The sequence below is a fragment of the Phoca vitulina genome, unplaced genomic scaffold (genome assembly GCF_004348235.1).
Source record: "Phoca vitulina isolate PV1807 unplaced genomic scaffold, GSC_HSeal_1.0 scaffold8, whole genome shotgun sequence".
Taxonomy (NCBI): domain Eukaryota; kingdom Metazoa; phylum Chordata; class Mammalia; order Carnivora; family Phocidae; genus Phoca; species Phoca vitulina.
In genome coordinates this window covers 23,206,434-23,234,132 of record NW_022589711.1, presented here as the reverse complement: position 1 = coordinate 23,234,132, position 27,699 = coordinate 23,206,434, and the positions used below count along the sequence as shown (strand labels likewise).

At 39.3% G+C, this 27,699-nt stretch overlaps 1 protein-coding gene across 1 annotated transcript in view; it reads left to right on the top strand.

The window, feature by feature from the left end:
• Nucleotides 1-16,012, top strand: part of GABRR3 (gamma-aminobutyric acid type A receptor subunit rho3) — a 44,387-nt gene extending 28,375 nt beyond the window's left edge. The window contains exons 7-9 of the mRNA XM_032406117.1: nt 920-1,072; nt 10,961-11,157; nt 15,710-16,012. Coding sequence (XP_032262008.1) covers nt 920-1,072; nt 10,961-11,157; nt 15,710-16,012 — 653 coding nt within the window. The remainder of the gene's footprint in view (nt 1-919; nt 1,073-10,960; nt 11,158-15,709) is intronic.
• The last annotated feature ends 11,687 nt before the right edge of the window (nt 16,013-27,699 follow it).

Below are 27,699 nucleotides of genomic sequence, written 5' to 3'. Positions count from 1 at the left end.
CCAGTGCTCCATGCAATACGTGCCCTCCTTAATACCCATCACTGGGCTAACCAATGCCCCCGCCCCCCTCCCCTCTAAAACCCTCAGTTTGTTTCTCAGAGTCCATAGTCTCTCATGTTTCATCTCCCCCTCCGATTTTCCCGCTTCATTTTTCCCTTCCTACTATCTTCTTTTTTTTTTAAATATATAATGTATTATTTGTTTCAGAGGTACAGGTCTGTGATTCATCAGTCTTATACAATTCACAGAGCTCACCATAGCACATACCCTCCCCAGTGTCCATCACCCAGCCACCCCATCCCTCCCACCCCCCCACCACTCCAGCAAACCTCAGTTTGTTTCCTGAGATTAAGAGTCTCTTATGGTTTGTCTCCCTCTCTGGTTTCACCTTGTTTCATTTTTTCCTCCCTTCCCCTATGGTCCTCTGTCTTGTTTCTCAAATTCCTCATATCAGTGAGATCATATGATACTTGTCTTTCTCTGACTAACTTATTTCACTTAGCATAATACCCTCTAGTTCCATCCACATCATTGCAAATGGCAAGATTTCAGGGTTTTTTGATGGCTGCATAATATTCTAAAAATACCACATCTTCTTTATCCATTCATCTGTTGACAGACATCTTGGATCTTTCCATAGTTTGGCTATTGTGGACATTGCTGCTATAAACATTGGGGTGCACATACCTAAGGGGAATCTTTGAATCACATAACTAAACAGACTACAGGTCAGTTAGTTCAACAAACATTGATGGAGTGACAGGCCCAGGCCCTGTCCTCCTGCTGGGTAAACAAGGGTGAGTGTGTTCAGTTCCATGTTCCCTTAGAGCTTAGAGTTTAAAGAAGCAGGTGATTCCACTTAGTGTGATGCTTTCATGAGGAAGCCTGTTCTAAGGAAAACTCTGGCTTTTTCTCATAGGTTGGTACAATAGGCTTTTCATCAACTTTGTGCTAAGGAGGCATATCTTCTTCGTTGTGCTACAAACGTATTTCCCAGCTATGCTGATGGTAATGCTTTCCTGGGTTTCATTTTGGATTGACCAGAGAGCTGTTCCTGCAAGAGTTTCCCTGGGTAAGTCTTTCTGTACCTTTGTGAAATGTTAATATCAGAGAAAGTTCAAGAAGGTAAATAAGTGGTGATAAGTGGAGAGGAAAAGAGTGATGGTTTAGTAGGGGTACTTAGAGACATGCACTCAGGTTACAATATTTATCTTGACAGCCTTGGGGGCAAAATATGATTGGACTCTTTCTTTCCTGGGGAACTGAGGCATTAGGTATAAAGCCTGAACCAGATGACCAAAAGGGGAATAATAAGGAGAAATTATGAAATTATGGAGCATAAATAGCCTCACTTTACAAACCTATCTCCTCACTTTCAGGGAAACCTCCCCATCTCTTACCCCAACCCACTTTGCTTTGCATGACAAACCTTTGCATCATAGAAAAAAAGAACCTTCAAACTAATGCACACTGTACTACTGGTATCTTAATACATTACTTCTTGGGATAGGGGGCAATGCTAATTAAAAATTGGGGCTTAGCCTAAACACCAAAATCAGAACAAACCACAGTGAAATTTGTTACTGTGGTTCCTTAGTTGGCAAGAGATTCAAAGGGGGAGGCATTGCTGGCTTCATTAAGTCATCACACAGGTATGATTATCTACTCTGTCTAGCATGGCATGCCACATGCCGCTGTCACACATACTGATTTATGGGAACGATGGCAGGCCCGCTTAGCAGTGACTGAGTTCTTACAAAGTGGAAGATGCCCAGCTAAGCACTTGGATAACCTGTTACTTAATGAGAACCCAAGAGTCAATCCCACTTGCCTCCTCCGCTGTTTCAGGGCAGAGCTCCCTCATTTCAGCTGATTTTGTTCTTTGACCTGTAATGCTCTACCTAGACAGAAGATTGTTATAAGTGCTTCACAATCATTGTAATTATCACACAATTCATTCCAGAAAGGGTGATTTCTAAGCTAATGTTCACAAATTATATGCATACTTCAAAAGATCATTTGAAAGACACAAATTGTCATTAATATTAATAATTTGTTCACCTCTTTCCCCTATTAAAAGCTTTAATCTATAAGCATTTGAGGCTTGACTATCTTCATGGGAGAAAAATACCATCTGAATGAGTAATTAAATTATTGCGGCTGTGACTTCACATCAGAGCAGTTGCGCCCTGACCTCATACGGCAGTGGGGCAGGGTAGAGCTGAACAGGAGATGAGAGGCACATTTCCAGCCCTCAAGACAGAATGAGAAAGATGTTCAGTCTCTAAAGGTTTGTGAACATGATTTTCAATCAGATTCCTGAAGCCTACTGCTCAGCTCTTACACTTTTAAAATGACAAGTAATAGAAGCTGGTTCCAGGGCGGGCTGGGGAGAATGGAGAACACTGAAATGCCTTTAAGTCTCCCCTGAAATTCTATGCTTCTTGCATCTACATCTGATTCCCTAGGGGGTTGGGAAATTGCTATGCAGATTTATGTAAAATAACATATAAATCAGAAGTGTCCCTCTCTCCTCTTATCTTACTGAAGGGAACTGTAGTATTCCTATACTACAGTTTATACTGTATAGTTTATAGTACAGTTTATACCTAATACACTACAGTGTATACTATAGTATACACTGCTATCCTCTCAGGCTTTTGCTTCTTAACACCCTCAAGGTTTTTCAAAGATATTTTGTGCTCTGGGGGCGCCTGCGTGGCTCAGTCGGTTAAGCATCCGACTCTTGATTTCAGCTCAGGTCATGAGATCAAGCCCTGCACCAAGCTCTGTGCTGGGCCTGGAGCCTGCTTAAGATTTTCTCTCTCCCTTCCCCCTCCCCCCAGTGCTCTCTCTCTCTTAAAAATAAAATAAAATAAAATAAAATAAAATAAAATAAAATAAAATAAATTAAAAAAAAGATATTTTGCATCTGCTTGACTGGCTGTTTCCAAATACTGGGCTACCTGATTCTCCAGAAGGTCCCTCTGACTATCTGTCTATCCCATTTGCCTTTTCTCGGTTGTTTCCCCTTCATCACACTGAAGTATTTGACACTATTAAGCATCCTCTCCAAATTCAGAACCAAGTGTCAAAAGCCCAGCCTCCTCTTCTTCATCTGCAAAATGAGATGATTAATACAGCCTTCCAAGGTCACCGTATGAAATGAATGATGAAATAAATGGGAGCATTCATGTCAACTGCCTGGGCCGATGCCTGGTCCATAGTGTTTGATAAAACCAAACAAACAAACAATAAATGCATTTGCAATACTCTGCACTAGCCTAGGTTTCCTCCTCTTTTAGATTTTTCTTTCATTTGTCTTCCTACTTTGTCTTCCTTCTACTCCTTGAGTCTGGTAACCCCCTCCCAAGGTTTTGCTCGCTTTTGATTCGCTCATCAAATGGAGCAACACTCTTGTTTCTGACTACTGTCTCTATGAAAATATATCCCAAATCTAAGTCCTTATCTCAAATCCTTCCCTCAAGTTCCAGATAGTATTCCCAGCTGCCTGCTGGACTTCATCTCCAAGTGCTGTGGGCACGCCACATGCTCAAAACCCAACAGACTACTATTACCTCCTCCACCATCCCTGCCCAAACTCCACTTTTTCTCTTGGCTTTTCTTGTTCTTTTAAGGGCCCCCAATGTGTTGAATCTTCCGTATTTGGATCCTCAATTTCCTTCTTAGTCTTTAGTAGTCATTCTTAGGTTCTTAGGACCCATTTACACCTTAAAAATTATGAGGAACCCCAGAGAGCTTTTGTTTTTGTGGGTTATATCTATCATTATTAGCCATGTTGGATATTAAAACAGAATTTTTAAAAATATGTATTAGTCCATTTAAAAATAGCAATAATAAACTCATTACAAGTTAACACATTCTATGAAAAATAGTTTTTTTCTAAAACAAAAAAATAGTTGGAAGAGTGGCATTGTTGTACATTTTTGCAAACCTTTACTATCTGGCCTTCTGGAGGGCAGCTGGATTTCTTATCTCTGCTTCTTCATTCAATCTGTTGTAATAACTTTTAGCTGAAATATAGAAAGAAAACTGATCTTGCTCAGATACGTGATTGGAGAAAAGAGCCATATTTTAATAGTGTTTTCAGATAATTGTGCATAGTCTTCCTTGACATTGCACCAAAACTCAGCAAGTGACAGTTTCTTAAAGTTTAGTTAATGTGGAATGTGGAATCTGAAACCATATCAGTGAATTTTTTCTATTCTATTAGATTAAAGTGCGTTGATCTATCTTGCATTTTGACTAGATCTTTTTACTCAAGCATCAATCATTTGAAAACTACCAGTGCACTGAGCTATATCTTCTCAACGCCCACATAATTCACTATACAATGTCAAAAAAATCACATTCGGGGCACTTGGGTGGCTCAGTTGGTTAAGCATCTGACTCTTGATTTTGGCTCAGGTCATGATCTCAGAGTTGTGGAATAGAGCCCTGTGTTGGGCTCTGTGCTCAGTGTGGAATATGCTTGAGATTCTCTCTCTCCCTCTCCCTTTACCCATCCCCCTGCTCACACTAAATAAATAAATAAGTAAATAAATAAAATATTTTTAAAAAGCACATTCATTAATGTCACCATTAATCTGATTAAAAAGTGAGTAGTGGGGGCACCTGGGTGGCTCAGTTGGTTAAGCGACTGCCTTCGGCTCAGGTCATGATCCTGGAGTCCTTGGATCGAGTCCCGCATCGGGCTCCCTGCTTGGCAGGGAGTCTGCTTCTCCCTCTGACCCTCCCCCTCTCATGCTCTCTCTCTCTCTCATTCTCTCTCTCAAATAAATAAATAAAATCTTTAAAAAAAAAAAGTGAGTAGTGGGAAGCTGTCAAGGTCATAGTGACGGATACATATTCAACATCATTCTAGTTTTGACTTGAAAGCTCAAATTTTATCATTAGACAACAAATATCATGAGTTGTTTTACTTCAGGTGAGAGGCTTCCTTTACTCAGTTTTGAGAAATGTCTGCCAGATATCCAAATCTGAACAACCATAGTTTGTCTGTGAGTTGTTCTTTTTTTTTTTTTTTTTTTTTTTGTGAGTTGTTCTTTTAAGTGAAAGTGGTGTTCCATTTTTCAAAGCGTCTGGTGTTCAGCGTATAACTCAATTGCCTGAGTGCTTTTCCTCAAGATAGCCATTGCTCTTTGGTATGCAGAAGTGCTTTCTATATACTGCTCATTTCATTAACCAGAATATTAAGAAGGCATATACACAGCGGCTATAATTTAATAAAATTAACAATTTTTACAGATTTTTTTATTGTGATGCTAAAAGCTGAAGAACACAGTGACTGTTAGGTCAGTTGGGTGCTGCTGCCTTAATTCATGCTAGGGCAACAACAGCTTTTACCTCCAATGCTTCCCACCATTGCAAATATCAACATAATGAGAAAGGTAAACAATGTCTTAGTATTGTGAAACTCATTTTCATTACACAGACCCTCTGAAAATGTTTTGGGGAGCCCAAAGGACCCACTGACCCCACTTTGAGAACTGTGGCTATAAGGTATCTAAATCTTCAGAGTCAGCCTTCTCCCTAATATGCTTATCTTTTCTCTTCCACTCCTCTTGCCTTGACCAGACCTGGGACCCTTGTTAATTTTCCCTGGATTGCTCTAACAGACCCCTACCTGCCCAAGGCCACCTTGCAAGGCTGTGAAATCTGACCCAGATGGGAGTAGGGAGCAGAAATCCAGCCCAAGCTCCATGGGACATCGTTTGGGATGACATCCTCCAGAACAAAGGGGTGACATCCTCCAGAAAATTTATTAATTTGCACAAAGTTGTAGTATGGACTTGTACAGGCCTTATAATTGCTTATTTCACTTCCTACTATTCTTACCACAATTCAACCCTACTACCAGAATAATATCTCAAAACTCAACTGTGATCACAATACTCTATCTTAAATACCATTAGAATAAATACTCTCAGCTTGGAATCCAAGGTGTCACTTGAGGGTCACCAAATGAAATAGAGGACACTTGGCTGAATTTGAGTTTTAGATAAGCACCAGATAATGTTTTAGTATAAGTATATCCTAAATATTGCATGGGATATACTTATACTAAAACATTATTTGTCGTTTATTTGAAATTCAGATATAACTGAGTGTCCCATATTTTTATTTGCTAAATCTTCAACCATATTCTTGCCCCAGTACAGTTGCCCTAAGCTTCAACCAATTTGAATATTCAGTGTTCTCAAACAGCCACCTATGCCTAACTGCTTATCTTCTCTGCAGTGCTTCTGTACCGTTGTTCTTGTTCTTACTCTACCTAGAATGCCCTCTCTACCTATCCTTCTCTGTCAAAGTCTTGCCATTTCTCAATGGCCACAAGCTTTTACTAATGGCTCCAGGCAGACATGGTGTCTCACATATTTGAGCCACATGGTGTTTCGTATCTCTTCTAAGGTATTTCTTCTACCTTACTTCCTCTATTTTGTATGTAGCCATGGGGTGCCTTGGTAGCTTATCTTGTCTCCTCTAGTAGAAGGTGAGTTCCTTAAGGCCAAGGATCATTATGACCACCTTTTTTGTTCCTGTAGTGACTAGCACAGTACCCTGCCCATATTTTGTGCTCAATATATAGTTGTTAAATTGCCAGTGTTTAGCCCACCATGTTTTAATAACTATATTTTAGTTACTAACTGGAAACAGTGATAATTCATTGCTGGCTAAGACCTTTCCACATTTGGATTCATTTGCTAATTAAGAACGAATCATTTGCTGGTTAAGATCCTTTCATATTTGTCATGTTTCAAGTGAAAAACAATGGAGGCTGAACAGCATGGAAATATCACTTGTGACTAGGCAATTCTTTTTTTTTTTTTTAAAGATTTTATTTATTTATTTATTTGAGAGAGAGAGAATGAGAAAGAGAGCACATGAGCGGGGAGAGTCAGAGGGAGAAGCAGACTCCCTGCCGAGCGGGGAGCCCGATGCGGGACTCGATCCAGGGACTCCAGGATCATGACCTGAGCCGAAGGCAGTCGCTTAACCAACTGAGCCACCCAGGCGCCCGAGACTAGGCAATTCTCATAAGAGATAATAGCTACCATAACTTGGAATGTGGGATGGGTTAAAAATACTAATCTATCTTTCCATTTGATTTGGTGTGGAGAGGAAGCAAGACTCTTGTAAAGCTGTTCAAGGGTGTCCTAACCCTCATGGAAGGATGAGTAGTATTGTACTCTCATCTCTTCCTTCTCTGTCCTTCCTTTCTTCGCCTCCCTCTTTCTCATTTGGCCCCTCTGCACGGGGCGTGCCATTCATGGACAACATATTAAGTCATCGGGTCATTTACCAGGAAACAGACAACTAAAGTTTTCAGGCATGTCATCACTGATAAAGAAAAATGTCTCCTAACAGAAAATATGCCATAGAACTGAACAAGTAAGTACTTAGGAGCAATTCATTTAACCATCATAGAGGTTACCAGAACTTCTAGGCCCTGGACTCTGGCACCACCTTCGTGGGATAATGGTCGTTGGTTGCTGGCCATAGAGTGATGGTGTTAGGATATCCAGCCTATCTTCCTTTCCCTCACATCATTTAGTATTTTCTTTCTGCTTAGGCCTACAGGGAAAGTGTTTTTACTCATTTAAAGGTGAATGTAGATACCTATCCCTTCAAAAGAGCTGCCCACAACACAGCTACTGAAGGGATGAACTGACTCATTAGTTCTATAAGTGATGCCTACATGCCCCACTACCATCACACCAGTCAACGAACCTCTCCATACACAACCAAAAATGGCCAATGAAACACAAAGATGAGTAACTCTCCCCAGACCAAAGGGTTCTGTAGGGCCCTAGACATGTCCTTAAGAGTTAATATAGTGAAACTTCATGGGCTCAGGGGAGTTGAGTCCCATGCACCAAACTAAATATTTTGTCCTAACACTTTTCTGACCATGCATAGCAATGTTGGTAGGTGAGAAAATAATTTTCTAATCCCAGCATAGAACCTTTCTTTGACTAAATGGTCACTTCATATGTTTAAAATGCCTTTATTGGGATGTTAACTTATTGGATTTGGAAGGAATACAGTTTGTCAAGATTAATGTATTTCTAAGGGGTGGCTCAAGACATAAGTGTGTTTAATTAGTGGCTGTAATATTCCTGACTCAAGTTCTTTTGCATTAAGAATTTATATATCAGCTTTCCCATCCTTTACTCGCAAACTCAAACAATCCCTCCTCCCCACTCTCTATTTTTTTTTTATTGCTCATTTTAAACAAGCAAAATTTAAAATGCTGGTTTCGAAAGAAATATAGTAAATTAGCTGCACTAAGTCCCCTTTGAAGGAAAATGACTGATAGCTTATTGCTCTCTGGCAAAAAATAGATAATGCAGTTTCCTTTACTGGCCCCATAGTCATCAATTTAAAATGCATGACAAGACCTGCCTGGCATATATATATACTCATGTGTTTGTTCTAAATCCTTATTTTGTCAGTTAAGCCCCATGTTACTGTCCATTGAAAAAAATCAAGTTCTATCTTAGAGGGCCAGTAAGAAAAGGCATTTAAAATTTTTTGAACTAATAAGGAAAGATACTAAATATGAATGTCAGTGTAGGATTCTTTCAGTTTTACCAGTGAAGTCCTGAAAGGAATGAGACTTTTAGCTTTTTGAAAAACACAAAATACCTTCATGCTTCCTGACATAATTCTACCCTCAGATTTTTTTTTTAAGATCTTATTTATTTATTTTGAGAGAAAGAGAGAGAGAGAGCATGAGTGGGGAAGGGGCAGAGGGAGAGGGAGAGGGAGAGAATCTCAAGCAGACTCCACATTGAGTGCAAAGCCCAAGGCAGGGCTCAATCTCATGACCCTGAGATCACAACTTAAGCCAAAAGCAAGAGTCAGACACTTAACTGACCAAGTTAGTTAACTGACCAGACACTTAACTGACCAAGCCACCCAGGCGCCTCTCTACCCTCAGTTTTGCAGTATCTTCTCTCAGAGATGCTTCATGTATAGAGATTGGTTTATAATCTTTTCTTAAAAAGGTTTTATTTATTTATTTTAGAGAAATAGAGAATGAAAGCAAGGGGGAGAGGGGCAGAGGGAGGAGAGAATCTCAAGCAGACTCTGTGCTGAATGCAGAGCCTCAGACAGGGCTCGAGCCCACAACCCTGAGATCATGACCCCAGTGGAAATCAAGAGTGGGATGCTCAACCAACGGTTGAGCCATCCAGATGCCCTGAAATTGGTGTATAATCTCAAGAACAAAAAGAGATTCCCTTTATAGGTCTAGAATGAGAGGCAGCTGGTTTGTGTGTAAAAAACATGGGTTCTACATTCAAATAGAAAGGTTCCGATCCTGCTACTGACAAAACTCAGGCCAGTTACTTAGCCACTCTCAGCTCATATTTCTTTTCTGCAACGTGTGGCTAATAATATTTACCTAGGTTTGTGGTGGGTAAACATTCAATAAAGGCAAGCAAGCTTTATTTAATAATCTTGGCTTCGGCTACATGTACACCTGTAATGGGAATAAAAAATTCACATCTCCATGCTTATGTAGCCAGGACTGCAAACAGCATCCACCGATATGCGGACTGTTGATATTTCAATCGTTGGGGAAGCCCGGGACTCAGTGAGATGGTGGCCTGCATTCAATGGTAAGAGCTAGAATAGCACTCAGGTGACTTCTCCTGGAGTTCAAATCAGTGTGAAGGTGAGATCCCAGGGCCCTCCTGTGGTGGCTGCCAAATCCCCAAGTCTGGTCTTGATCATACAAACAGTAAAACTTAATTTGAAATTGAATAGCTCTGTAGATTTGTCATTGTCTTTGATATGGGCTCCCTCAGAGGAGAACCTTGAAGAATTATTGTCGAAAGGGTAGAAATGTGTTGGTGAAAGCTGTCCACATGCTGTGTCTGTACATTTAGGAGTAAATCACGGTGCTCTTCCTGCTGTTTGGGACTCCGTCTGTTGACATTAAAATGTCCTCACAACTTATAAAAATCATTAAGGACTCCATTTCTGCCTCCCTGGTGGGAAGTTAGGAAATAAAGCCATGCCAGCTAGTGTGCATTTCAAATATTTACAATACTGTACTTTCCAGGCAACACTCTCGCATCATCCCTCTGAGAAATTAGTGCAGACACAGACTAGCCCTCCCCTAGGCCAGCATTTTATTAAGGAAATGTCAGAGTCAGTCTTTCTCCATTGTCCCCCAGAACCTTGATCTCATCACTTCTGATGCTTATGCCAGAGAATAAAGGAAAGGAAAGGAAGGAAACAAGGAGGGGGGAGGGGATAGGAGGGAGGGGGGAAGGGGAGAGTAACTGGCATTTCACAAGTGCATAGTAAGTATTTACACTGAACTGAGCCTCCACCATACACTTCCATTCTAAATCTCAATTGAACTATAGTTTCAGTAACAAGGGACAAAGTAATAGCAACACTGATGGCTCGTTAAGTATTCTATATGAAAGAAAAATATGGAAAATGACAAGACCACTCCCTGATGAATGAAAGATAAAAGACTGACTCGAAGACAATTTCTTTAAAAGGAAAAGTGTAAAATGATGGGAAAGGGTAGTAGGAATGGTTTTAGAATTTATTTCCCAGAGGACTTTTAGAATTGAACACATTTTTTACCTTTCTGGGATGGTTTAAAGAGGCCCAACGGAGGGCAAAGAAATGTGTCCTTAGAGATATGTATGAGTCTGTGAAGTCTTTCGATGGAAGGATGGAAACGCTATGGACAGTTGGGGTAAGGGCAAGAAAAAGATGGAAAGACAGACCCAAGGAGAGCTTCTTGCTTAGGCTCATGATGTGTACAAGGGTAATGGGCTGGGTTTCCTCCCCCACTCCCAACTTTGCTCACCAGATATTGTGAGCAAATACATCCCCTGGTGTAATCCAGCACCTGATCCCAGAACGGAATGGTTATGTCACTGAGCTTGTCCCTATTCTCCAATGGCAGGAATCACCACGGTGCTGACCATGTCCACCATCATCTCTGGCATGAGTGCTTCCATGCCCCAGGTGTCCTACATCAAGGCTGTGGATGTATACCTGTGGGTCAGCTCCCTATTTGTGTTCCTGTCAGTCATTGAGTATGCAGCTGTGAACTACCTCACCACTGTGGAAGAGCGAGAACAATTCAACAAGACAGGGAAGGTACTGCCTGGCTTTAACTCATGGATCCCTTCTGGAATGTGAAAAAGACTATCCTTACCTATAATCCTCTCCTGAGTGTCATAAGCCCTTGTAGTAAGTCTCTATGCCTTGGCCAGATGCAAGTTTACAGGATTTAATAGTGAACCTTATTCTATCTGTGCTGGCTGGTTTCCTCAGCATCCTTACTCACCTTTGCCAGGAGTTTTTTCGTGATTTCTCTCAGTGTGCTCCCTCCACGGACTCTATCCTTTGAAAAGGAAGGGTTGATGTACAAACTATACCCTTTCAAGTAGGTGATGATGATGATGATGATGACGACAGTGATGAGAATAGCTAATGTGTGTTTATTATGTACTGGTATTATACTAACCACCTACCATAAAGTATGTCATTTAATTCTGAGCAACCCCAAGAGGTCGGTTCTTTATCACCTTCATTTTACAGAGGTAAAATAGGAGCAGATACGGAGTAACTCGGCCAAGGTCACACAGCCTAAGAGGAATCAGGATTTGTTTCTGGCTCTCCCTGACTCCAGTGGTTATGCTCTCAATCCATAAATGATATATTTCTCTACCAGAACTAGGATTTATGTTTCTCTTCTTGTCACTTGAAGGAGTGAGAGAACATAAAGAGAGGTTCTTCTCTCCACAGTATACTGGGAATAAAAGGTGCCTTCTGGGTTCTAAATGTCATCACATGTTTCTTGTGCCATTGTTTAATAAATATGGATAGATTGATATCTACCTGCTTCATTTCACAAAGGACTGGGGTGCCAGTTCGTTGCCGTTATGAGAAATGACATAAGATATTATACTTCAGAAACCTAATTGATCATATCAGTTTGTTTGCTAGCCTACACTTAAGACTATATGTGTGTGTGCACATAATTCTAATATAATATATTTACATTGGTTTAAGAAATTCTTACATGCACAATTATACATGACCCAAACATTATTTAATATTTGTTACACTTGTAGTCAGAGCATTTCTTACTTTTCAGATGTTTTATATAAACCTCTTTTCAAATTGAACCTTCATATCAGCTCCATGAGGTAGACCTTACGGAGATTATTATCTCTATTTTTAAAATGAAGCAGCAGAGTTTTAGTGAAGGAAAGTGATTTGCCAAAAGATTCACAGCCAACAGAGATGCAATTACAATTCAGATCTCCTGTAATGCTCCTTCATTCTTCTATTATATATCCTTTGAGTCAAAGCTGTAATAGGAGCTGATTTTGCTTTGTTGCTGATGCTTCCATTTCTTTTGTTGACAACATGTGAGTAAGTGTCCCTGCCACATGCATACCCACAGTGACTGCTAGGTGGGTGTGAGGAAACCAGGAGCTTTTAGACAAGTATGTGGTAATGGGTAGTGTACACATCACCTGGGATTTGTTAGATTTTCGTTCAGTAGTTCTGGGGTATGGGATCAGTGAGTCTGCATTTCTAACAAGCCCCAGATGCTGTTGGTCCATTACCCACACTGTGAATAGTAATGATTTAGATAATCTGTGAAGTGAAAGATGACAGAGAAAAAAATGTGTGATGAGGAAAATAATTTGGTTGTTGTTCTGTTTTATTTTTATGTGGGAAATGGTTAACCCAAGAAAGAGGCACTGTCGTAATCCCGGCCCACCTCTATCTAGTCTTTTGACTCCAAACTTGTTTACATCTCCCCACCCCCACCCGCCACACAACACATGTGTTCACACTACTGAATTTTCTTTCTCACTAGATGGGTTTGTACACACTCTTCTTGTGTAACACTAAGGAGAGAATCTTTTGAGTTAATAAGCATCATATGTTTTTTAAAAATTTTTTTATTGGGGTAAAATCCATATAACGTAGAACTTGCCATCTTAACTGTTTGTAAGTGTACAGTTCAGTAGTGTTAAGAATATTCACCTGGTTGTGCAAGGAATCTCCAGGACTTCTTCATCTTACAAAACTGAAACACTGTGCCCATTACACAGCTCCCCATTTTCCCTTTCACCAGCCTCCGGAAACCACCTCCTTCAAAGGCTCAATGATCTCAAAGAAATGTCCTACCTGCCATTCCTATATTTATGGGGTAAAATGACAGACCATAAGATTCGGGGTCCGAAGAAATGATGCCAAACCTACTCCACTACTTCCTAGCTCTGCGTTTTGGGTTGTCTCCTAAACATCATTTGTAATTTTCAGAATGTTGGCATTTCTCTCCTATTTATCTGACATGGCTATTGTAAATAGTGTAATAAATGGGTCTGAAACTTTTGCAAGCTATAAAATGCTACACAAATGTTAAGTTCTTATTGTGATTAGTGCCCAGGACAGAGGCTCTGAAAGAATAGTAGTTTCAACAAGGATAGTGGGACAGGCTGTTTGAGATGAGAAATGGTTAAAGGGGTAGGATGCCCTGGTGAGGCACAGGGTAGAAGGACATGTCTATAGGTTCGGGGGATAACCGGTGATACTTCTTTCCTCTATACCTGAGTTTTAGAGAGAGAAAGATGTGGGGACAAGACAGATAGATAGGATGATGTCACCTTTGTTGTTGATAAAGCCGTTGGGAGTAAGTGCCTTAGATATGTGAGCAGGCGGGCTCACTAATAATTCATCATTGTACTAAACATACTCTTTTGGTCACTGGTGAAGCTAGACAATTCAGGACTCTCCCTGTGAAGACAGTCTCCTTTTACCTCATTTCAGAGAACAGACTTGGATACCAATGCAGATCACAAAGTGAGGACTCAAAAGGAACTGAACCACACATGCTAGTTCCTTCTCCCAAATCTCTATGGTGGAGTAATGGAGGGATAATGAGAAAGACCAGGAACGTTAGGGTATGGAGTTCCTCCCTATGAAGTTAAGCAAAGCTCATTACCTACCACCGTCACCATCACACCCCTGTCCCAACCCCCCCTGGATGCCAAGAGCTGGGAGAACATCAAGGGCCATGGAAAAATCATCCCTAGTGTTGACGTTTGCCCAGAAAGGAGAAAGGAAGTTATTTTCTTTCTTATACCTTCATCCAAATGTATTCCTACTTCCAGGACTTAGAACTTAATATAAAACAGTCAAATCTCTACTTCAGATATAGGATGCCTTGGGTATGTGCTTATTTGTAGACTAGTGTGAAAAATTAAAGACCCATTCTAAAACTGTTTTTACTAGAAGGAAATTAGCACCCTACTGGTAAATTGTATACTGCAAGATTTCATCAATTATATAAATGGTTCTAAATTATCATAATGTCCAGTAGGATAAGCCAACAGTGTTCTGGGTGGCTATAATGAAACCACTGAAGAGACTGTATTAGTTATTCTACCCTCAGATCCAGAGTTGAATATATTATTAATGTTATTTTTGGCTATCTGAGGTTAGTTTTTGAGTCTTGATCTATTTCATGTTTGTATGATCCATTTTCATTTTACTATGAAAAGTTTCTAAAGCTAAAACAAAAAAGGACAACATAACTTGAGCATGGGTCTTTGGTTAGCTTACTGAAGACATAAAATATTCTCTATGTCTCTTGAATTCAGTAGAATATTAGGTTTTTTAATTGCTATGAACCAAATACGTGTTTTGGCAGAATTTACTCTGTAGCCTCCAATTTGAATTCTAAATAATTTCATCCCATGGTAGCCTGTTCATATTTGTTTGTTTTTTCACTTTACTATAGATCAAGAAGTGATTTTGTTTTCTCAGAAAGAAATTAGTAGCAGCTGCTTCATAGACACTGTTCTGTATCAGCAAGAACTACTATCTCCCTCAAAGTAAAACCTTAAAGAAAAATGGTAGTTTAGATTCAATCAGGCACTGGAGCCAGAAAGCACTGATAGTTCTCTCCTTCTGAAAAATAAGCCAATTTCAAGTTGTTTAATTGGGATATGTTGGTATCATTTATAGGTTCTTCCCAGCAAAAATAGGAAGACTTGGCCAATTTGCACTTAAAAAGAGCAGCTGAAATCATTTCCTACCCTTACTCCAAATTTAAGCATAAATGGATCACCAGATGATGTTCTGGTTTTGGACCCCACACTGACTGGGTGTATTGCTATGTTTTCTCTACAGAGGAAAATATGTTGAAAAGCAAATCCAATTGGCTTATTTTGCTCTTCTGATAAATCATATTCAGTTTCAACTCAACATTATGGCAAACAACTCATACTACACAGAAACAAAGGGGAAACCTGAAACTGTTCCTTTCTGGGGAAACATGCATTTGAGTGTTCCAGTCTATCAGGCCAGAACTAAATTAGAAGACAATGACATTATAATTGTGAAACATTTATTTGTATAATGTTCAAATATCTCTATGGAGATAATAATAAACCTAGCTAAATCCCTATTAAAAACAAATCTCTATGATGATGTTTTCCATTTATTATTAAAATGATTTTTAGTCGGGTACCAAAAGCAAAACCAGAATTCTATTCTTTAAAATAAGCAAAACATTCTTAGCATTTCTTGAAGCTATTTTAAAAATCTGATTGTTTAGACTTTTACTGTAATTCCTACATACAGAACCATATTCATGACTTACTAACAGAAGTCTTTTTGTCAGCTTTCTGGAATGTATAATATTGATACAGTTCAAGCCATGGCCTTCGATGGTTGTTACCATGACAGCAAGACTGAAATGGACCAGACTTCCTTTTCTCTACACTCAGAAGAGGACTCCATACAAGAAAGATCCACAGACAGCCCCAGCACAGACTCATCTCAGATAAAGAGAAGGCAGTCCTTAGGAGGGCATGTTGGTAGAATCATTCTGGAGAAAAACCATGTCATTGACACCTATTCAAGGATTTTCTTTCCCATTGTGTATATTATATTTAATTTGTTTTACTGGGGTATATACATGTGAGGAGGAATTCCCAATGTATAGTGGTTGTTTTGGAATCAGATTATGTTAAAAACAGTAACAGCAACAAACAACTCTTGATTATCAGTTGGACAGTACTAGACTAAACTGGGAGTCAGCCAGTCACCTCTCCTGGCCTACAGAAGATTTGAAAGTTGACTGATTTACATCTAGGAAAGAGTTTAAGGTCCCAGGAGAATTTAACTCCATACATGAGTCACAGACATGCATATGGCAGAAAAACAATTCCCATAGGGAAGGACTTTGTGATTACTTCTCCTAGACCCTCCTTACTTTCTAAATGTAAGTTTTTTGTACTTACCTAAGGAATAAAGCTATGACAATAATTTAAGAAACATTTATTCCTTAGTGCTAGTCAAGTACCAGATTACCTAACAGAGTTGAACCCTTGTAAGGAAGAACATCAGCATCAAGGTGGTACCATGGATATTCACACAACTGAGATGCACATGAAGAGCCTCCCTGTCCATCTCCAACCACGTCTTTTGTCTTATTTCACTGTTACGTTTCATATACTATAGACTCCAAGAGCAGAAAATCTAAACTTTGTTCCTATCCTAATGTTAAATTAATACATCAATCTTCAATAAGAGAATCTTGTATTTTGTAGTTGAGTTATAGCTTTTATAGCTTTTGGGAGGCATTTAATTAATTAGTTACTATAGTCACCAAATGTTTGTTGACCTCCTACATGTGCCAGGCACTTTATTAGGTGCTATTTAGTAAAAAAAAAAAAAAAAAAAAAAAAAAAAAAAAAAAAAATGACATTCCTGCTGTCGGTGAGTACACAGCCTATCAGGAAGTGATAGCTATCATAAATAATAAATGCAATAGCTGTAAAAATAGAGGTTTGTCCACTGTACTGTTTGAGTTCTGAAAAGGGGATACCAAAAGGAAAGAACATCCATGAAGGGATGGACTCTCAATTTATAAGCAACTAAAGATGCTTCCAGACATGGCATTGAGTGAAAACTTGAATGAAATTTATGTATCCTATAGTAATCCCATAGTAACTTTGGTTGAACCAAGTAAATCAGGTCAAGTGGGTATTAAATAAATGTTTGTTAAGTAGAAAAACCTCCACTGATCAGTATTCATTTTGTAGACTAGCAGTGTGCATGCTGTCATGTTAAGTATTTTGTGAAAAAGATTCCATGTAGAGATCAGCCCTCAGTAGGAAGTATGATATATTCCCCTTCCTATTTTGATTTCTGGCATTGAATTAAGGGAAATAAATTAAACGGTGTGTTACTTTTAGTGTGTTGCCATTTATCTCACCATTAAGTAAACCAAAACCATCTGAATTACTTCGTGCCAGGTGTAGAGACAAGTAACTTCCTGCTTATTTACCAATAACATTGATTTTGGTTCTCTGCTGTGAATGACATAATGTTCTAGAAACTTATTTTCCTTTTTGGTACAAAAGATTTTTTTTTTTTTTAAAGATTTTATTTATTTATTTGAGAGAGAGAGAATGAGAGAGAGCACATGAGAGGGGGGAGGGTCAGAGGGAGAAGCAGACTCCCTGCCGAGCAGGGAGCCCGATGCGGGACTCGATCCAGGGACTCCAGGATCATGACCTGAGCCGAAGGCAGTTGCTTAACCAACTGAGCCACCCAGGTGCCCCTGGTACAAAAGATTTAAAGGCAAATTCCATCTCTACTATAACTTCCCTCACAGGCAGGCTAAGTATCTGGGATATTTCATTCTATTTTCTTAATACAAATTCGACAATTCTTTCAAAATTTTTCAAGGATTATATTTTTCTAGGAAACTGTCCGAAATTGAGCTAATATAATTTATTAAAACCCTTCTCCATATAATTGTAGATAGATCATAAATACATTTTAAAACTATTTATTTAATAGTTTTTAAGCCTGACTTAAAAGGAATAGTAATTTTGTAGGATTATATTTTCAAAATAGGGAACAGGTTAATATCCTAGGTGGGTTCTTTGAGAATTTGTAGCTATCAGTTGAGCAGAGCACTACAGTTGTGTTAATATTTCTGATTCTGACATACTCTGTATACAACTGATGTTAAAAAAAAAAAAAACCAACAGACAAATCTACAAATGGACAGAACAAATCTACACAATTCTGTTCTTCTAACTCTCTGGTTCTTCAGATATGGCTGTTTTTCTTCCACTTTGAACTCTACCATTCAGGATGTTTAAAGCTTCCCCTGGGCATATTCGCTTCCCAATTTCAAATCAAATGTATCTGAATACATTTGGCAATCTAGGCTAGAAGAATGGGTCTCCACCACACTACTCATACACTCGGCATTCCTCCTGAGGAGTATTAATGCACAATTGTTGGCCAATCAAATGTAACTTCTGTTAATGTCTAGAAATGGTCTTTGCATTCTTCAGTAATGTCTAAACTATGTTTACTGCTCAAGAGAATTACTAGAGCATTCGGAATGAGCCTCTGGGATTTTGGCCAGTTTTCATCTCCTCAAATTTGTGGTTTGTGAAGACTGTAAGGAGAGAACTGTTCCTGTGAGCTTGATTTCTACCAGGGAGCACCAAGGCTTCTGGTTCCATTATTTCAAAAAGAATGAAATCACAGTTACCTGAGAAATGTGTGAGTGACAGCATATCATAGTTACCTCATTTTGATTTTCACTTCATTTACTGATCACAATCCAGAACAGACTGTGTGTGATTGTTCACTGAGGGATAAGCTTGGATAAAATGTGAGGATTTCAGAAAATAAGCTGCTTTCCAAGATTTAAGAAAAAGCCAGCCAGCTGTGTAAACTGCCTAAATATAGAAACAGGATATTTTATAGGGACTACTCTGGAAAATCTATGAAAAGATATATTTTTAACTTACTTTTATTGTTTTCTGATTACAAAAGAAATACAATTTCAATATAAAAATTAAAAATACCAATTGGCAAAAAAAATCCACTCAGAATTAAATAGTTAACATTTTAATGCATATTCTCAGAGTTTTTCTATGCATAACATATATTTTTCTAATGGAATCATTTTGTATACACTTGCATTTATTAACTTAAGCACTTATATCATACCAAACACTGTGTTGGGGACACAGTAAAGATGGACACTCCCTGACTTATTGGACTTACATTCTCATTGGGAATGTGTCTAACTTACGCAGTTTGTAGCCAGATTTTCTTCTCTGGATCATAAGCAACATTTCTTTTAAGTTATTTAAATTTTTTTATAAACAACTTTCTATGCCATTTTTTCCTGCAAAATAATTTTTATATGCTGCAGAGCAGTCCACTGAATAAGTATACCATAGTTTATTTAACCCATCTCCTCTTGTGGAACATTTGCTTTATTTCCTATTGCGTGTGATTATAATGGGCTGCAATTAGCAACATAAAGGATATTTAGAAGTAGGGGCGCCTGGGTGGCTCAGTCATTCGGTTAAGCAGGATAAGTGGTTAAGCATCTGCCTTAGGCTCAGGTCATGATCTCCGGGTCCTGGGGATCCAGCCCCACGTTGGGCTCCTTGCTCAGTGGGGAGTCTGCTTCTCCCTCTCCGTCTGCCCCCCCCCCATCCCTTGTGTGTGCTTTCTCTATCTCTCTCTTTCTGTCTGAAATAAATAAGTAAAATCTTTTTAAAAAGAATATTTTGAAGTAAAATTATTTTAGAAACAAATACAATTTTTAGCCATGTCCAAATTTCAGCATTTATTTCCTTTATAAGAATTCCTTTTTGCCACTAGAATCTGCCATGTCAGACTCACTTACCTGTCTGTTTAAATGGATATATATCCACTGGTGTTCCCTTTATAAAAGAAGTTTAGACATAGTATAAAATACTATGGCAGTCCTATATATTGAAATTCTGCTTTCTTCCATGACTGCGATTGCCATCACAAGACCTTTTTGTAAGTAGGAGAGTAATTGAGATTGCAAATATTTGCCTATGAGTTGCTACACGATCATAATTTATGGTTACATTGTCTTAATCCTTGCAGGTGGATTAGTTTTCATGAATAAGGTCTCTCATTTTGTATTGTGGTACTCATAAGCCTGTTCGAATCACTCCCATCCACACACACAATTTTTTAACATGGAGATGAATGAGGAAAGGAATTATACCTAATTCCATAGTCATTATTAAGGTCAAAATGCCAATGAGATTAACAACAGCCTCAAAGAAATAAGAGAAAAGGGTGGTAAGGAAATGGCTATTTCTACCACAAATCTATGACAGGGCCTGGCGCTATTTCCCGACAGGTCCTTTGGTGACACCATCAGGGTTACATCCTGTCTACCTCATTTGTGGAATGAGCCACCTCTGCTTTCCTTGTAAACATTGCTTTGAAACAGTTAAACTGGAACGTCCTGGTCATTTTAAAATTATATCACTTTCCAATTGAGTTTGACCTCCCTGAACTTAACAGAGAACTTGAACATTTTGTTTTCTCTTGTGAAGAAACTGTGAAAGACAAAATGCACTGGCTAACTGAGACGATTTTATCAGCTTATTGCAAGGGGGAGGATATTCATTAATGAGCAACATCTCAAAATAAAGGAAGGGGGCCCAGAAATCCAAAAAGACAGAAAAGCAAGGGAGTCTTCTTCAGAGGTGGAGGTAGAGGTGGGAGAGGCAGCTCCTATCTCAGGATATAGGACAGCAAGGTGGTCATTTCTCAGAAGACAAAATGGGGGCAGGGGCAGATTTTTGGACTCTAGCTACTTTCCAGGAACACAGGGGCTTCAGATAAAGTTCAACACTGTCACTTGTTTTTCCAATTCTAATCTACTGCTGAATCATAATGTTTTTTGATCAATAATTGGGGCCAAGTGCGGAAAAGAGATTTCAGTCACTGAGAAAAATTACCATAGTTTTCTTTTCAATATATTGATACTTAATGTGATGTAGGAAACATTGAACTACATTTTATTATCAATTAGTTCACTTGATGGATGAGTTATTACTTTTGATCCCAGGATCAATACAATTCATTATAGAAACTTATTTTCTACAAGAGTGCTTTAAAGGCTTTCTACAAAATTGTGCTGCTCATTTCTCACTCCTTGCCTTGGGCAATCAAAAGGAGATGAAGTTATAGTATCATTAGCAAATCTTCTTAAACCTATTGGGAAGCAATAACACTTTCTGAAGTTTGATATGCAAGCCTGAGTCCTTTAAAAGTGACAGATAGGTTTCAATATTTCCAAGAAGACTAGCTACTGAACCAGGCCCCCTAAGAAAGAAAGTGCTAGCACACATTCATTTCTTCTCTTCTTCAGAGAACATTAATGCAGGTGTTTCAAGTGTTTTACACTTTAAAGGAGTGTTACAAACACAAACCCACACATCACATCAAATAAATTTTTAGAGCAATCACACCACCCCAGAATAACTTAAAATAGGTTTTGTTAATTAGGTTGTATCTTGGGTGAACTTATATTTAAATTGAATGCCAAATCATTGTGAAGGAAGCCTCAGGACCTGCTAAAGAGCTTTTAAATGAATATGCAGTTCAGGTACACAGTGAAGAAAGAGATGGTTTTGTGAAAGTGAGCTCTAATAATTTAATGTGACTTATAAAGATAATGTGAACTTGAAGCAGGAGAGAAAAATAAGGCAAAAGAAAGAGAACGGTAGGAGCTAAAAATGTGGTTGATTCATAAAATGAACTCAGAGCTCCATAGTGTGTATCTTAAGGGAAGATTTGGATTTGAAGGTAGAATTAATTATATTTGATTATTTTGGATAATATCCTGGTCTAGCTTAATGCAATCAGATGATTATTGCTCATTTGTACAAAAGATGGTGTGTCTTTGGGCAATCAAAGTAATTAATTGCATGTTGGTCACCAAGTAATCAATGTAATATGCCATCCTGACCAAAATAATCAAATTATTCAAGTTATTAGGATCATTTGATTCTCTCATGACATTATCTCTTACCCCTTTTATGCAGTAAATTTCTCCTTGATTCATGTGGATTAACCATTTATTATATAGCTGGATCATATTTTATATGAAATAATCTGAACTCATTGGGGGTACAGATAGAAAACGACTTTACTTTTAATCAATGACTGTTTAATATGCTTTATTGGCTATTACTTCTCTACCCCTTCCTGTCATCTCAAGTAGATCTCACAGCTTTTTGGATACTTTGAGTTATTGGTCAATTAGCCAATCAGCAATCACATATAGACACATAAATACATATAAAACACTCACTTTGATGATGGAGATTCATTTTCAAGTATAAAGCTGATTTAAGTGTGTTTTCACTTTTTCCACCTTAGGCTTAAACCCTGAACTGTGGAAATTGTCCTAGGAAGAAGGTAAACTCTGCTCTAGTACCTGCCTCTCTCCTACGCTCCTCCATTCCACCAGGTTCAGGGGCAAAGAATGGATGGGGAGGATTAGGGAAAGAACTGGCAAAAGTCTTTTAACCTAAATGATACGTGTTTTCGTTCTTTTAGTTGGTTGATGCCCTCTGGGTGGCAGGTAGGCCTGGTTTTGTGGGCATGAAACCAGTACCTTCACACAAGACCTCACCTGCGGGGGTTAATGCTCTGCAGTTGCCATCTTGAAATTCTTAATAATGTAATCTTTGAATGTGTTTTGTAAGTGGAGACTGTTGGAACAACGGTGCATGTACCAAGGTGTGGCATGCACAGTTCAGCTTCCTGCCCTGTGGGATGGCTTCTGGACCTCGCTTTCCTGCTTCCCTCTTCCAACCCCACCTGAGACCCACACTGCCCCTTTGCCCCTGGTGGGGGCCTATATACCGATCCACACATCCCACAGTTTTTCCCTGCCCTGGTCTGGCCATGCCATGCTGTGTTTGAAGAACGCCTGGACCGGAGCAAGCCTCTCACCCACCCCCTATGCAGGGAAGGTATGAGCCCTGGCTGGGAGGTTACAATCTCCTGAGTTTGGCCAGTCTACTTTGGGTTGGGGCCCTTGACCAGTGTGTCAGGAAGATTGATTTCCCCACCCCTGGCCTGGGCACTGCAGTGTCGGTCCAGTGGTGAGCAGGAGGGGGTACTCAGTAGCCTGTGAGCCATGTACTTCTGTGCGTCTGTGGGTGCTGAGTGTCACTGCAGGGCCCTCCAGTGCCTGTGAATGTGTGCACTCACCTTTCAAGTATTCCTGTGTTTGCTAGAACATGACATAGAATAGCAAATAAAAAACACATCACCATTATAGTGTAGAGGGAATCTGCAAAGGAAAGAAATCATTCTATATTTTAGCAACTTTAATGGCACTCTCCCCTACTTTTAGAACAAGGCGTTTATATTTTGGTTTTGCACTCGGCCCCACCAATGACGTAGCCATCCCTGGTGGCAGGTGTTCAAATATTGAAGCTTTCAAGGGATACTGGTGAAGGTTCTTTGGAGGTATACACACTGTGGTTTATTGAAGTTAACCCTGAGATCTGTGACGGACCTTGTGTGATTTCGTACTCTTTTTCCATCCATGCCGAAGTTTATGCATCTCTTTTTATAAATAACAGGAGTCTATAATTTTTTTTAAAAGGGTTATTTTCCTTTTCTATATTCAGAAGCAGTTTATGTAATGTATATTTTTCTCTTCCTTGAAAGCTGAAAAAGATTCATTAGTAGATCTGTCACTTCCCAACTACTGCCACCATAGAGATCAATCGGTTGGTCATTATTAGGTCATTATGATAAAAATTTTGAAGGAAGATAAGTTAATGAATGTGCCATCACAATGTGAGATTCTCTCACCCATCTAGACATGCTATGCTAGTCTCCCAGGAAACATTTTCAGTAGGAGCCTGTTTAATTTTTAACAAAACAATCCAAGGAGTATGAACATAAAGCACTTGTGCAGGAGTGTATCTTATTTTTATAAGAATCATGGACAAGTTTGTTTCAGGGTTTATGGGTGACATATTAAGCAGAAAAACATTTCTCTGAGGAAAAGAGTCACTGGCCAAAACCCAGCGTATTTTCATCTGTAAGTGCTTGGCTATTGAAGGAGGGAGGTCTGGAGTATCATTTAATTTAAAAAGTAAACAGCCTATCACTGACTTTCCTCTTCCTGTAAAAGAAATTAGTCTGTAAGCAAGAGAAGAAAATGGGAATACTAACCCAATTCAATTTTGTAAACATTGAGTAAACTACACAAAGCACTGTCCTAGTTTTCAGAACAAATGAAAGCAATTTCCTGGCTCCGAAGAGTTTGTTTATTTAAGATTTATTTATTTATTTTTAGAGAGAGAGAGAGGGAGAGAGAGAATCTTCATGAGACTCCCTGCTGAGCGTGGAGTCCAATGTGAGGCTTGCTCTCAGGACCATGAGATTATGACCTGAGCCAAAACCAAGAGTCGGACGGTCAATCGACTAAGCCACCCAGGTGCCGTATAGCTCCAAGAAGTTTAAAACATGTTATAGAAATATGTAAAATATAATTCCAAACAGTAATTGTATTACTGTTTTTTTTTTCGATTAGATTGATTTCAAGTCGATTAGATTGATTTCAACGAGATGTATCACAAGATTAACTTTGGAATACCTCAGCCTGGGTCATTAAAAAAAAAAAAATGTGGTGCTTCTGAAGTTACCATAAGTCCAACCAAGATTATTCCATGGCAATATGGCTATGTCGGTTGGAAGGTGACTTGTTGGATGAGTGTAGTCAATAAAGTGAAACATATATGTGTAAAAGGCTTAGTTGCATTTAATTCATCCTATGAATCATGTTCAAAATGTTGTAATGGATTTAACAATAATGCCTCTCAGGTGAATAGCATTTTACAGTTTTAACTCTTCTGCCTACCCTATCTCACCCAAGACTCACAGCAGCTTTGTGAGTTGGACAAATTAAGTAAAATTAACCATTTTTACAGATGCAGAAAATGAGTTCCAAAAAGAGGATTAGTCGATAGGCAGCATAGGATTTTGATTTAAGTCCCAGATCTACTATCCAATGGTTGTATAACTTTGAGCAAGTTATTTAACCTTGCTATGCTTTGGTTTCCTTATATTATATAAATTGTTTGTAAAAGTTAGGATGATAGTAATAATGGCATAGATATTAAATAAAATCATATATAAGAAAGAAATTACTTAGATCCTTTCTGGACCAAAGTGAATACAAATACATAGGGGGCACTATTCACACAATTTAAAATAATATCTGTGCTTCCTGGGATTCTGCAATGTGATAGCCCTAGAAAATAAAAGGAAGCTTAAAAACAAAAATTCCTAATACAAGTATTAGTAATTTTACAAGCTCCTCAATGTTTATAGATTGAATGAGTGATTCCAGTCAGACTGATTTTTCTCCTAATATCCTGTGGAAATTGGTGCACAGGCCTTAGCCTTATAGAATTTGAGAGGCAATAGGGATAATACAGAATTATCTGGTTCAATCTCACTTTATAAGTGAGGAAACAGCATTAGCAAAAAGAGACAGCTAAGTTCATATACTGGGCATGTCCTTCTCTGAGTTAGATCTAGTAGCCTTTAAAAGTACACTCACACACCATGATTCTGAGATTCTTTGTGCCCAGCATCATCTTGATTGGAGGTGGAGGAAGGACAGAGATGTGCTGGTGCAGCCCAGTGGGAGGCCCAGTGGGGGCCACAGTGAGGTGGCTAAAACCTAAAGCTCAGTAGGAGGAAAAACCTAGGAGATCACAGGACAGGATAACAAACTTGGCTTTGAAAGGAGTCTTTTAATGAAGCAACACAAAGGGCATAAACATAAAGCACCCCTGTAGAAGTGCAGTTTATTTTTGTTAAGAATCCTAGACAAGTCTATTTCAGGGTTTCTGTCTAAGACAAGATAAGGATGGAATCCTCTGCTCTCTCCTATCATCTCAGCATCTTGCTCCCAGGCTCCACAGGAGGATTGCTAGTCTATTGATTCAGATATCTGGGCGCTTCTGCAGGCTTTTCTGGGCAGGTCTGGGTCACTGAGCCATCCATGACTCAGCTATCCATGACATTGTTTTTATGAGGAAATGGATTACAGAAACAAAATAATCGACTTCTTAATGACTCTGGAATAAATAAGTTGGAGACTGCGCAGTAGTCTGCTTCTTGTCCTCTGGAAGAACTTTAAACTCAATGGACTAAAAGCAAAAGATGAACAAATTACTCAAACAGTACGTTAAGAATGCCGTAGATGCTGGAAGCTCTTCTCTCCCCTCCCCTCCTTTTCCTCACTTTCTCTCCCTTCCTTTTCCTTCTAGACATGCCAGCCACTGTGTTTAGGTCTAAAGGAATGAGCATGGCTTTCGTTTTGTTTTCTTTTGTTTTGCTTGCCACGTTAATAAATCTGGATTATAATAAAAATATCAGAGAGAACACATTGAAAGATGAATTTTGCACCAGGGGAACTCCTATACAAGATGTATGATTTTCCCCTAGCAGAGCTGACTTCAATATGCACTTTTGTTCAGTTAGACATCCTAGGGGCTATTCAAAATCTAGGAAATGGTTTTTTGTGCTGACATTGAAACTTTTCTTTATGACAAACACAAAGTACTGCTTTTCCATGTAATGGACATGGGTAAGAATTTACCATTTTCTGAATCCTTGTTACATCAATACTGTTCTTACATTATCTTGAGTAGATGTTTTGTAGTCAAAATAAAAAGCAAAGTACATTACCAATATAATGTCAAGTGGATTAGAGGGATTTTTGTAGTCTTTTCTGAAAGACAGATCTTTCTGAGAAAGTCTTTCCTGAAAGACATAGATCTTCCAGATCTATATGTGATCTTGTGCAAGTTAACTCTCCAGACTGTTTCCTCAACTGTAAAATGGAGGTAAGCACAAGGTTGTGGTGAGGACGAAGTGAGGAGTACACTAAACACTTGGCATGGTCCCTGCCAGCAAGAACTCAAGTTTTGCTATTATTGTTAGTTTTGGACAAGTGTTAAGACAAGGGGTACTTTGTTTGCATTTGCTCACGTGTCACCCGATAATCAGAAGTAGGCATTGGTCTCAATCATCTTGACAGAATGAAATAATTTCCTTTGGGACCTCTTTGGTTGTCTACAGAGCAAAGGACACAGGCCAGAGCAGAGATGTGCCCTTGAACCCCCGTGCCCAGTTGGTCCAGCCTCCCCACCCAAACGTTTCCAATAATGAGTCAGAAGTATAGAGCCTTAGGCTGAAATTATATAATCGCTTTTGTTCTTCTCTTCTATAGCTACAATCTCAAAGAATTTCCAGTATCCTTTTAAACCAGGATTAATTCTGACTCTGGGAGCAACGCGATATAAATTACAATACAAAACAGCACAGCATAGCATAGAGAGCTCAAAAGAAAGCGATGGGAGAACCTGGACCTTTAGCTTCCTAAACTTGGGCAGCTCGCCTTTCCTCCCTGGGCCTCAGTTTCCCCATTCATAAAAAGAACCCGGTTGTACTAGACTGTTGCCCCAAAGCCAGAGGCTCATCCCGCTCCCAGCTCAAACCCCCCCCACCCCACACACACACACACAAGAATCATATATGTCCTTTAATACTAAAGGGAAAAACACGCGGGCGTGAACACCGAACCCGGGCCGATACCCGGACGCCAGAAGCGCGCACCACCCACGCGGCCCGGAGGGGCGGGGACGCGGCCGCGGGCGCAGAAGCCGGAGCGGGCCACCCCCCAGCGTGCGCACGCCGCCCCGCCCCGCCCCGCCCCGCCCCCAGGCACCGCCCCGCCCCGCCCCCAGGCAC